We start from the raw sequence: 13,672 nt of genomic DNA on the forward strand, positions 1-13,672 counted from the left end.
TTGTGTAGTATCAATGTGCAAATACTGAGAGCATCTCTAAATACACAACTGCCTGTTTTTATATCCTAATGTACACTAATATGGACAGTCAAGAATATCTTAGCACTACTGCAGAAGCTAATATCTACAGTTTTTTTTTTATCTCAGCCAATCAGCTCTAAGAAAAATGAGCCCCTGATTTGGCTGCTTTGTAAATGCCAGCCAATAGCATGTTGAGTAGCATTGCGGCAAGAATATTTCAGCTTCCCTAGATGAATTTTCTTTTGGAGATTGAAGGTGAAGATTAATTTTAGATTTCATCTACGAAAAAATCCGTTGGGAGTTAATTGCCACAGAAAAATCTACAAATGATTGAATTTGCAAACAGGCGGGTGTCCACTGTAACCGCAATCAATGTGGCAATTTTCAGTAAGTATCAGTGAAGTTGTGCAGCCCAAAATTATTTTTTCTGCTGCTTCTAACTAGATGGTACAACACAGTTTTTTGGTGTACTGTCTGTGATATTGTCAGCCATGTTTAATGTAACTGTTATAACAGTCACATGTTATTTACCTAAGCTATATTTTAGGCTGACTACAGTATTTTTATTTCATCAAAACAATCAGACCAAAACCAAAATGTGATAACCACTGATGGAAAAAAAAAATCTCAGAAAATTTGAGAAAGGTGGTGTGTTATCAGAACACCATTAACTCCTCTGACCCATATTAGAGCAGCATGTTGGAGCTCCTGCAGAAACTCCTGCTTGGAGAAATATATCTAAAGAAAAGAAAACAACTTGGCGAAACCTCAGCATCATGAACATCAATAGCAAGCAAGTGCAACTCTAATGAAATGTAGTTATTTCACTGTTCTTTAAAGCAATAACGTTTTAAAGCATATACATGCCTGTGATTTTATTCATTTTAAAGACAAAGACTAAATGGGCAAATGTTTAACTTAAATAATTTGTTCATTACAAAAGCATGGGATGGGGTTTGGGGGAAATGGAGTGGTCACAGCTGCATCAGTGATCCTTAGATTAAAGAAAAATAGATTTTCTCCAGCTCCTAAACATTTGTTTGAGATGGTGTCTCGTGGATATTTACTAGGCAATCTAAATAATAGCAAACTGAAAATAATACACAGAAAACCTGAAGCCATTCTGGGATCACTTTCCTGTTTGTAACATGGGGCCATTAAGATGCCAGATGTAACCTTGGAAAAACTGCAGCAGAAGAATCATTCTGTGATCCAGTAAGTTGTCCTGTTGTTTCCTAAAGCTCCTCCATGTCCCCTATAGAGCAGCAAGTGTAGCAGAACAGTTTCTGTCTCAGCTGCAACAGTCCAAAGCAACTTTCAGCACTCTCAAAACATAAAAAATAGGTGTTGTTTCCCTCTTAATGCTAAAATATGCACAACATGACCTTCTGATTCAAAAAGGCTAAGTTGTGCAGCAGACTGTTAGCCGACAGAGACAACGTCCGCCTGTATCTCTAAACTTTAAGCAACCTGGGATATCACATGAATATATCTGTTCTATCTCTTTAAAACATCTGTTTATAAGCAATGGATTAGAATACTGTGTATTTTTCAATGCCTGAGTGTACGACAATGCTTAAACTTCAAGAGTAATATAGGCCAAAGCATGCACAGGAGGATGGAGTCTGGAGTGGTGGATGAATCAGGGGCTTCAGCTTGACATTCATTTAATGACATCAAAAGCTGGACCGATACTGATATTGGATCCGATCAGTCTTTACCACCTTCGTTTTATTGAAGCAGAGATAGCGTTACAGTACTTCTGTAATTCGAGATGGTTGACCATGACAGATTTTTGGAGATCTGAGTAGGACTCTCTGGTCCAGTACTCAATTGGTTCAAAACTTACATAAAAAAACTGGAATTTCTTTCTTTTTATTGGCAACTTCTCATTGGAGCAAACCGACACGGGGTAACCCAAAGTTCAACCCGGAACCCCACTTATTCAATATAGTGCTCCCACTATTTCAGGTTATAGCAAGAAATTAGTCACCATAACTACACAGTTGATACACAGCTCTGTCAGGTGACTCTGAATCAATTCTCAGCATGCTCACTGAATGCTGAGAACAAACAAAAACAAAACGGAAGTCATTGTCTTTGGACCTACAGAGGAACAATCTATGATCAGCACACAGCTTCAGTTTTGACATCTATAAACTAGCGATCAGGCCCAAAATATGGGCATAGAAAATGTATAAAAGCATATCTTTTCATGATGTAAAGCATTTTGTGCTGCCTTGTTGCTGAAATGTGTTGTACAATTAAACTTGACTTGATTCATACTCAGACTTTGAGCTGAAAGTTAAAAGTAGCTGCTCTACGGAGCCTAACAGGATTTGTTTTGGCACCATAACAAGTTATGGTCAAATTGCCACCCTGAGACAATCCATTCAGACACATACAAATTGTCATGAACACTCCAGCAGTAATCATCACAGCCACGACAGAGCATTCCAAGATTCAAATGATTGATTATAATGAAGCTATACTGTAAAGGTGGAGAGCCACCTAATGTTCAATTTCCGTCTTTTTGGCTTTCCTGCACAAACAAATCCAGTTCAGGTGCTTCGGTGATGAAATGCAGCATTTGGGAAGTTGAGAAACTGATTGGATACTTTATGCTCAGATGACTAATCGGATAGCTGTCTTCCCTTATATTTAAGTCCTTAATCACACCTAATTCAAATAAATGTGTTTTTAGTAGGCTTCTGCAGAACCTGATAACAAGCAGGTTCATTTATTGGAATTAGGTGCGGTGAAGCAGAGAGGCGACATTGAGCAGAGCAGAGGGGTAATACCATCTAAACTCAGCTAAGTTTACTCATGTCAGGTTGTTGGGTAAATTATTTGTTTGACATCTGACCAGTTTTGATGCTTTGAAGCTGAGTTCATTTTGACAGCAATGCAGAGATAATTGGTTTCTGGTAGCCATTTTTATACTTGCTCACGTGTAGCATATCTACTCGGCTGCAAGCTGCGAGCCTCCTCTACCTACCACTTGTAATCAGTGTAAGTCATGGGGGTATGATTGGAGTTGCTCCCAATTTGAAGTGAGTTAAACCCATGGTGAGATGGGAAGCTGTGTGAAACTTTCAGAAAGAAGGTTGTTTAGCTTTAATGAAGAGTCATGGTTTGAGAAGGATTGGCTTCAGTAGGACCTGACCAGTTCACCATCTTAAAATCAACCATAAAGCCTACCTATTAAATGGTGCTTCGTGTAAATTATGACATTGTTAAAGAAAATAACACCAAAAACAGAGCTGGATATTCTAATATATCCTGAAATCCACAAAAAATGGCTAAAAATCAAGAAATGGAAAATACTGGGAAGACAGAAATCTGAGGAAGACATGGCTGAAACTTGGCGTTTACAGGGAAGTTTCCTGTACAGGGAACTTTTTCCTTTGCCGTATATACAAAGAAAATTTAGTCTGGTAAGCACCATTGTCTAACTAAACTATAAAATAAAGTTAAAGTGGCTCATACTGAATACAAGTTTTAATATGCATGGGCTGGCTGCTGGAATACAGGCTTATCAAGGTTTTTATAAAGTTACTTTTAGAGTTTTAAAATGGAAAAAAAAAATCTTTCTATTCATAGGCCTTTTACTGAGAAGCTATAGAAAGTGAGAACATTTTTTTCTACCTTTGTGTGACAGTCATGTAGCGCTTTTTTCTGAGATATTGTTCTCAACTGCCAATCAGCCCATAAGAAAGCTGCAACACTTTTCTCTCACTAAGAGAAAATTGACTGTTTTGAAATATTTCTATGCGAGAAAGACACTGATCATCATGCTGTAGACTCTAATGGGTACTTCCCGTCACTATTGTAATTAGTTCCAGTTTTCTAGCTTCTGGAACAGATGGCCTGACTAATTCATCAGCTAATATAAGGTAGGTATAATCTATTAAAACACTTCTACAAAATTTAGTGACTCTTTATTCTGGATTTTGTCTAAAGTCTATGAATCAAAAGCTAAATAAAAATTAATTTCTTTTATGGATAACATATAAAAACAAAAATGTTTTGTTTAAGCAGCAGTTGCTGTTGGGTTTATGTCACATTTTGTTTTATTGTAGTATTTTTACTTGATGTAAAATTGATCCTAAAATTGTTGGTTGCAGATAGAGAATAACTTTGGTTTGAACCAACTCTAAAAGTGTGATGTTAAAGGATTAGCATAATTTCTCTCCAACCACTGCAGAAATTATGTACGCTCCAAATTTTCCCTGCTTATTTTGTAACGAGAAACGTATGTTTAGGGCAATATGCGGAATGCAGCTGGATATTTTCAACATTTATGCCTCTGACACACACATATGAGTTTTATTTTGAATGCATTCCTTTACTGTATAGTACAGCCTTCACCTGTTGAGTGCTAGTGTGTTACCACATGCACTCAGATGATTGAGGACATATCGCAGAACGCTATTATTACCTCAGCTGAGTGGAGAACGTTATCAACCTACCTCCACTGATCCTGCTGTTCACACAGACATGCTCACATACCACCAACAGCGCTTGCTCTTTAAAATGCTTCCTCCTTCCTGTCCTCCCACTGCTGGCAGTGTGGCTTGTTTTGTGTTTTTACCGTCCTCTTAGATAGCTGAAGCCCCTCAAATGGATCAGTTGTGCTGCTGATTCTATATTCTGCTTTTTGCTTTGATTAGCACACTTCTAGTTTGGGTTTTTTGTCAATCTCCTTCTGTATTGGATGTGTGACTTTGCAGAGATCTTGTGAACGTTTGATCCGTTGGCCAACCCCAGTCCCGTCCTCGCTGGTGGAAATATCAAAGCGCCAGATGACTGAAAAGCAAATTTCAGGAATCTGAAGGAGAAAATAAAAGTCCTGTTGAGATCTTCAAGCTTACTGGCAGGGTTGATAATCTCTTTTTGATGAGAGACGTAGATCTTAGAGGTGAACTTTAACCGCCAAAACAATGGATATTTGATATTTTCCAAAGAGGTTCTCAAATATAGTTTTCCTGTTCTGTGAAGCCCTACAGTATAAACTGCCTTTTTATATACACTCAAGCTTTCACAGATTGCTGATGGAGAATTTCATATAATGCCAAACATTTAACCACCACCAACACCTTTAGATTTACTATTTTATTGCACTGCACCATTCTACTTGCCATTCCTTCTCTTTGAATCATGATTTGCTAAGTTATAGAAAAGCTTTATATTTTTTTTACACATTTTGCTCTAAACTAAACTTTACAGATTTTGGTGATTCTACTGCAAAATAACAGTTAATCAGCTGCTTTAGTTTTCCTAAGCAAATTACTTTTTAAGAGTGTGTCGTCGCTGCATAAACACTCTCCTGAGATTGCTTGGTAGTGTTTTGTCGTTTTTCAGAAGATAATTAAGGAGGCACAAAGCTAGCATTTCCAAGCTGGAGATTGTTTCCGTAGTAATTATGTTATTTAAGTGAAATTGTGGAAATTGAGCACATTACAGCATAACAGTTTTAACTGTGTTGTTTAGGTAGATCAGGACTTAACAACTTTAAGTCTAAGCAAAAGGTAGAAAGGATGTTCTTGTCTTCCAAAAGTGATTTTCTTTTGTGATGTCCTTGGAAAGGCAGCCTTTCTAGGTGGTAGGCAGAGCAGATAAGATAGACAGATGTAGGCTTAGACACCAGCTCATGTGCTTTTGTGTCCCGCTGCATGAGTGCACAAGAAGAGCATGAGATGAGAGCTCTAGCTGTGGGTTATTTATCTTCCAAGATGATGGCAGGGCAGAGCTGTCAGCAGCTTTATAATGTGTGTGCATGTGCGTGTGTGTCAGTTAGAGGAAGCACAGACAGTTTTGCTAATATGTTTATTGATTCCAGTAATCTGACACTACTCATCTTGTTAGAGCATCCACCGACTCATGTCCAGCCCTGACCTGAGTACTTATGCCGTCAAAGTCCAAACTTTAGAGGAATACTACACTCTTCTTAAAGTTCTAATTTCATGCCTGAGATGATCCTGCATTTCACTTCACCTCGGGTGAGGAGCGGGGGGCGTTCCGTCAAACTGGAACCAATGCAAAATCTGCTTGCTCAGCAGTGCTTCTTTCTTGTTTAAATGAGTGGCACTGACTGTTGGTTATACATTCTGCTAAAAACAGAGAGTAAGTCAATCTGTATCTATAAAGATCATAGGAATGTCAATTTAATAAAACCTTTACAAACATCCCAAAAAAGCTAACGTCCTTTGTACTTGTAGAGTGTACATCGACGTTCAGTGTGTACATGCTTCAACTCAAACATTGTTGGATCCCCTTTTCATTTCATTTCATCATTCAGATTTCTTTCTTGTGAACCTGTCAGCTGCCTACATTTAGACTTGGCAATATGCGCCCACTGTAGCCTGTAAAGAACCTTCTGATGTCGCCCACTGGGGGAAGATTTATTGTCCATAGACTGCTTCAGTTTGTCTTAAAAAATACCACCAGCATGATGTTTGCTGACAGTGCGACAGTTTTGAGTCTCATTCTTTTGTCTTGGTCATTTGTAACTTTTCTTTGCAAATGGAGGCTTTAGCCATTGGATGCAATTGAACAAATGTCAAGAAAATCCTACTAGGACTGTTGAACTTTATTTAAATATCACTGGATTTTATTTAATTGATTAGTTGTGTTGCCAAGAATACTGAATGCTGGAATCAAAATTTAATTAAAAGGTTTTTGTTTAAGAATGCAGCCAGTTTATCCAACACAACTCAAAAATTCTACATTTACCCTATAAAAAAGGAAATTAAATGTTGTGATAACTGACACCATCCAGGTATCTTCAATGAGTTGTGATGGATAGTGATGCTGTGGGCAGGGTGGATCTTTCGTAGCAGTCAGTCGCAACAGATGTGAAGAAGCCTCTAACTGAATCCTCTTACTGTATGACAGCATCATGACTGTCACAACATGCTATCAGCTCAATTTACAGACAGCACAGTGACATCATCACCTGTTGGCATGAACTGCTAATCCATCTCATTTTCTTTTGATTCTCCTCTTTAAGTCACCATTGGGCCATTAGAAAAACAAAACGACAGACGTTACAGTCAGGTATATAATCCTTTCTGATTAGGATCAATGGAAAGGATGATTTGAACTTCATCCTTCTTTCACTTTTTTGTCCTTTGGCATCATGTCTGCTGGGATTTGGAGTCATGGTTCAGGTATTATTTGAGTGTTTGACATGCTAATCAGCTTGTTGCTACTGTTACATATTGTCTGAAAATAAAAAGGTGAGTAAAAATTCTTCTAGCTGGATCCAAAACCAGAGGGAATAATTGTCCAAAGAATTGGTGCCTTCACCAAAAGTAATGAATAAATGTTGGAAATGACTTATGATTCTGGTAGTATTGGCCTTGTCATGGTCAAAATTTCCCTGGGCTGAAAATCCTGTAATTTTCACAGGGCTGTGTACACTTGTGAGACCCACAGTAGAAAAACTATTTCCTTACTCTGTGGTCCCTGCAGATTCAGAATACAAAAGTGTGAAGATCAAACATTTACACAGAAATGGTTTTTCTGCGTCATGACGTGTGAAAACCAAATAGTTTCTTAGCTGTTTTCGTGTTTTTTTAAGGAACCAGTTAAGAATGAGATCCAGCCCTGACCTGAGTATAGGAACAGTTTTTCGTGCGACCTTCATTCCGTAGTGAGTTCCTGTGTTTTGTGTTGAGTCGATAATTCACTGTTCGGAATCTGAAAGGGAGACCTGAAGAATAGCATCCTGGCTGCACACGCAGGCGCTTCAACCACACTAAATAGAATGGGCCAAATCCACCCACCGCTCCTCAGTACATCATTTCCCATTGCTATGGCAACTGCTGACAGCCAGCCGTCACCGTTGTCATGGAAACAGCTTGACAGGCTCGTGAGGAAAAATAGGGAGAAGGTAGGATGGAAAGAGGGATGAGGAATAATGGGAAACAAAGAGGGGAAAGACCACAGCTGTAGATTAAACATCCAGTTATTTTGAGAATAATTTATATGCATGTCGTTTTAAGATGAAAGCAGCATTGAGTTTTCAGTTTGCTTTCAGAGGCAGTGCTGATGAATTCAAATTGAAATCCCAACAAAATGCTTAGGAGACGTTGTTTCCTGACTGAAAGCTGTCCTCTTCTCCTTCCTTCCTAATTTGGCTTTTCTTCCCATCTTCTTCCCCTCCGCCACTCTGGCCCCCCTCTTCACTGAAAAGCTTTTAGATGATTAAAACTTGGGGAGAGAGGGATTGCTCTTTTTATTGTTGGGTGGGCTGCTGGAACTCTTGGTTCCACTGAAACATGTCATACAATTTTTTATTGCAGTTACTGTGTTTTGGAGTGCAGAAGAACTTTATGCAGGGTGACTACACGATCCGGAAACATCTGGAATTGGTAGTTTTCAGCTCTGGATTAGTGTGGTGTCAGTTTTATTTGCTAAGCATTTTTTTTTTGTGGAAAAAAACACAAACATAAAGATATCTGTATGATAAATATAAAAGGTGAACATCCATCCATGAATCTTTCACATCTATTGATCCATCAGTTTAGCCATCTTTGCTGTTCATCAGTCTTTTCTCCTTTCATCCATTTTTTGGTTCCGACAGCCAACAGTTCATCTATCCAGCGTCCCATCGAGCTATTTATCAATTTATCAGTCGGTTTGTCCATCTATTCATTAGCTCATTTATTGATCTTGTTCTGTCGCCTCATTAGTTCAGCAATTGTTTTGGTTATCCATCCATTGATTAGTTTATCCATCCATTTGTTTTTATCCATTCTTTCTTCAGTCAATGCATCCATTCTTCCCTATCATCATTTCAGCCATCGGGACACTTACGTCCTTCCTTATGTCCTTCAGTGAAATATTTTCAGTTTTCGGCTCCATCTTCTTTGAACCAGTTGCAGAAACCCATAAACCTAAAGTTGCTGTTTTTATCAGTCTGTAAATGTTTAAACTGAGGAATCTTTAATTTATTTATAATGGTGTTAACTTTTTCTGTTTTCCTCTGAAAGTTCTGTGAACTGTGTGCTGCTGCCAGTCTGGGCCAGGATTTTTCTCGTAAAAGAAATTTTTAGTCTCAATTGGATTTTCCCGGTGAAATTAAAGTTAATAATAATAATAATAATAATAATAATAATCAATCAGTACATTTATCTCTTCATCCATGTGTCGTTCTCGTAATTTATTTTGCGAGGTATGTAGTTAAAGTCTGACTTCTATAGAAATGTCCACCATAAAGCTCTGAATGTTTTGAAAACAAAAATGTTTCGGAAATGCATTATCACATATTCGATTAAGGTTGCTGAATTATTTGCTTTTAGAGCATTCTTTGTGTTCTCCTTTTGAATAATGGCAGTGAAAACCAAACAAAAGTTTGCCATACTTTCAGTGTGTCAGACTGAATACTCACCTGTCACATCCCACAGGATTTTTACTCGCACAACTCTTACGTAAGCTGTAATATTTAGAGAAATATTCATTTCAGGCAATTGTGTAAACGGCCTAATCTGATCTTCTGGCGACATTGGTGCTGGCAGAATTTATGTGCTTATGTAAACACAGAGGCAGTAAAAGCTACTTTTTCTTTTCTTTTTTTTTCTTTTGCTCACAGCATGGCTTCTGCCCAATTTCCTCTGAAAGCTTTAATTTAGGAAGAAAAAAAAAGTTCTTTTTCTCTTCTGCCATCTCTCATGTTCGGTAATACCTGCCTGTAGCTTTAGATGACAAACATCTTGGCATCCTTAATATAAAACAAGATCATTTAAACCAGTTGTGATTTTTATAAAGTGGCAGCAGGCTCGATCAAACACACACTTATGTAGTGGCTCATACTGGGTTGCCAGATTGAAGAGGCGGAGCTGAAATTACTCAGTCTGACCCTGGCAACCCCAGCATTGTGATGCAACTCAGGGCTCATGCTTTAAGACGGACTAAGATACAGTTTTTTTTTTTTCTTTCAATTTACTTCTGTTTATTTATTCTTTTCAAGCTATTTGAAATAACAAGTGCTACAGTACAGGCATAGTGAGAGAGACTCTGCATTAGAGATGAGGATGGTGAGTAAGCGCTTACTGTGTCCTGCTTCCAAATGCCGCCGCTGTCACATCCTGTAAATACGTCTCCGCCATCTGTCCCTGCAGCAATGCCTCGCTCTTGCTGGCTGCCGCTGCTTCTCGGATGAACTCCTGAGCTGGCAGCAGAGATCGCTGAACATGATTTATTTTCTAGTGTTTTTCTCTGAAGCTCGTTGGGCATTAAGAGTTGTCCAGAGTTGGAAACATGCCGGCAAATCTCAGCAAATTGGAATGTGATGTAACAGCTTCTTTTTTTCTCTCCCAAACTGTTCCAAGTCAAAATATGAAACTCGTAAATACTATAGATTTATTACATGGTCATGTTTTTTTATTGCATGTTTCTGTTAATTTCGCTGTAAGCTGAAAGCTACTGAAAGCCAAAATTTGCATGTTACATAAGACCAGTAAGAGGATTTTTAATTCAGAAGTGTTACATTACAGCTGGCCATTAACAACTCATGCACAAGGAGAGCAGCCATACAAGGCTGCTGCTAAGGCAAGATTTGCAGTATGGAAAGTTAAGTGGAAGGAAAATGCGTATTTTAAAAAGGTGGAAAGCCAAAAGGGATAACTGCAATATTGAGGGGATTGTGAGTCAAAGAGCAGTGAAGAATTTAGGAAAGATTCCCAGTGACACTCCTGAACCAGTGGCAATGTCAGAAGTTTCCCACATGATCTGAGAAGATACTGATTTAGATTGTTGCTTGTTGCTGCAAAATCCTCTTTTTATATATATAAAACCAAATTTAGCATTTTATTGGGCCTTGAAGCACAATTCAATTGAATTAGGAAGAAGAGGGAGAGACACAGAATCCTAATGGCTCGAGGTCCAAGGTGAGGCTTTTGTTGTTAGAGATCATTGGGTTGATCCGCTGTTTTATCATTTCCAAAGTCAGTAAAGAGGGCTGCAAATAAATTGTTGCTCTGCAAGCCATTGAAATGTATAAAATGAGTTTTTGAACCGAATGGCTTAAATTAACAAACTATCCAGTAGTATTGTTATTTCTAAGATGCACCAGTAAAACTGATTAAAAACTGATTTAATTTAAGTGCAGAAAACTGTGGAATTATGACCCTGATTAAATATCGGTGGGAGATAAACCTTTGAACTTTTCTGAAGGCATGCACCTGAGTCCAGTGGATTATTTGCTCCAAAGTCAGCCGCTTCAGTTCACGGCTTCGCAGATTGTGGTTGACTGATGTTGTGACCTTTGCAACTGTGTTTTCATGGTCCCAAATTCCTTTATGGAGGCAGCTGTGGAACAAACACAAGCAGAGGGGGCATGATGTGACTGCACTGAGATTTAGATGGGCTTATGTTCCTTTAAATCCAAAATGTAAATGGCAAACAAGCTAGGACATTGTGCTAGCATTGTGATATCTAAATTTGAATAAACGTGTCGTCTTGTTATGGCGCCATACAGAGTTGCTTTGCCACGCTCAGTGTGAGTAAATCAACAAACATGTTAATTCAGATTTTACACGTTGTATTATCTCCACCAAGGAGTGCATATGCTGCGCTCCGTTTATTTAATTATCAGCGGGAAAGCTCTAAAAGTAGAGACACATTCACGTGTTCCCATAGATTTGGCTGGCTGAACATTTTCAAGCATATTTATGTTTTACGTCAATCTTGATTCATATCCATATAAAATCTATCAAGAAGTTGTTTGTCATTATTTGAGGAAGAAAGTTTAAATTAGTTTGGTCATATTTGATCTGGGTATTTTACGACACTGCGGTTTCTATGTTTATGATTCCTAATAACTCAGACTGGGTTGTTTCTATGTTTCTATGTTGCTCATAACAGCATGCCTCAGTGATGGGAATCTATTATTTCTTTGCAACAAATGTAAAATAAAACAACACAAAATAACCTCAATTAGAGTTATCTGTATGAAAGTCAATGAAAGCCTTTATATCTTTGCAACATTGATGCTACATGATTTTGGGTTAAAATACTTAACATTCTAAGTAATTCAATAATAATCATCCATATTAAGCAAGCCTATTGATATTTTCCTGTTTAATTGCAAAGCCATTGTAAACAGAAATTAAAAGTTCCAACACCCTCAGATTAACTTTAAAAGTAAAATATAAAATCCAAAGATTCTTCAGTTTTCTTTTCTAGGTGTAATTAGTTCTGAAAATAATCTGGGCACCTATGATTTTGTAAAAATTTGCATAACAAGATAAATAGATTTTTTTCTTGTGTCTGATTATACTAGTACTCCAATAAAAGCTGAATTTTTAGATAAGCTTTAACATATCACCAGGTGAATAATACTTAATTGATTTTTTTATTGGTTAATTGTAAAATTGGTAAATATCCAACCCTAAAACTGTAAAAGGCCCTGTTGAAGTTTAAGGAAATCTTTTCCTCATAATGTCACTAGGCATAAATCAGTTGGCTGATTTGCTGCCCAAATACTGTACTATGCATAAAAGAGGTTTATGTTTAAGCTTCCACATGGATCTCCTATAAACAGATTTTGTTTCTTTTATTAATTTAATATTTCCCACTACCTTTGGGTTTTTCAGATTTAAACCAAGTCCTATTCACAGTTGGTTCTTTAGTTCATCCCGTTCTGCAAAAAGCTGAGACTTGGTGGCTGTTTGACTGGAAACTTCCCACTGCTGTAGGTTTTCCCTTCAAGCTGGGTGTTGCTCCTGCTTTGAGGAAGACTGGCCTTTGCAGGGAGCAAATGAAGGAAATGCAGCATATGGAGCTGAAAGTATTTCATCCGTCTTATCTTAATGTATTGAGAGGTTCGGCTTCTCATTTACTTTTATAGGAAATTATTCTCAGACTTACGGGCTGTAGATAGGGTTCGGATAAAGACCTGTTTGCTCTTGCAGAAGCTCACTGACTCTAAATTAGCATTTTATCAGCACACACTGTAGAACAAACCTATTGGCTGACATTTATTCTCCATTTTCTGCTGTTTTCCTGCACTCTCTTACTCCGCCTGTCCTCTCTGTCTCTGTCTCTCCAGTCCACTCCTCTCCACCTGGCAGCAGGATACAACAGGGTGAGGATAGTTCAGTTGTTACTGCAGCATGGAGCCGACGTCCACGCCAAGGACAAGGGGTATGTATGACAAAAGCTGTTTAAATCCAGTTGAGGGTAAAGACGGAAAACATCCCTAGAGATGTTCCCAACAGTTGTGCAAAAGACATTTTTTTCTTTGTTTTTTAAGAATCAAAGCATCTTATGTGAGAATAAATGTGTTTTTCAAGCAGCATTTAATACACATCAACTTTAAAGTAACGGCTGTAAAAGATGAAGTGAAATTTATTATACACCAGGTAACCTCTAAAGTTTCTCTAATATCTAAAGAGTTCAAGATTTTTTATTTCCTTAGCCATCATTCTACCTCACATAAACTATATTGCCGTAAGTGTTAGGTTCCATCGTTAAAAAATTACTACCCTACTAAATATTCCACCAATAACAGTTAGTGGTCATATAACAAAGTGGAAGTCATTGAGAACAACAGAAGGTCAGACACAAAGTGCTGGGCCATGACGACGTGAGGTCTACACGTTGATGGGCTACAAACCTCCAAACTTCATTTGGCCTTCCCATT

General features: G+C 37.9%; 1 protein-coding gene across 1 annotated transcript in view; it reads left to right on the top strand.

Annotated features, from left to right (window-relative positions):
* The window catches only part of LOC114149257 (poly [ADP-ribose] polymerase tankyrase-1-like), a 78,635-nt gene that overhangs the window by 38,255 nt on the left and 26,708 nt on the right, over positions 1–13,672 (top strand). The window contains exon 7 of the mRNA XM_028024956.1: positions 13,079–13,173. Within this exon, the coding sequence (XP_027880757.1) occupies positions 13,079–13,173 (95 nt within the window). The remainder of the gene's footprint in view (positions 1–13,078; positions 13,174–13,672) is intronic.

The sequence above is a fragment of the Xiphophorus couchianus genome, chromosome 8, assembly GCF_001444195.1.
Source record: "Xiphophorus couchianus chromosome 8, X_couchianus-1.0, whole genome shotgun sequence".
Classification (NCBI taxonomy): Eukaryota; Metazoa; Chordata; class Actinopteri; order Cyprinodontiformes; family Poeciliidae; genus Xiphophorus; species Xiphophorus couchianus.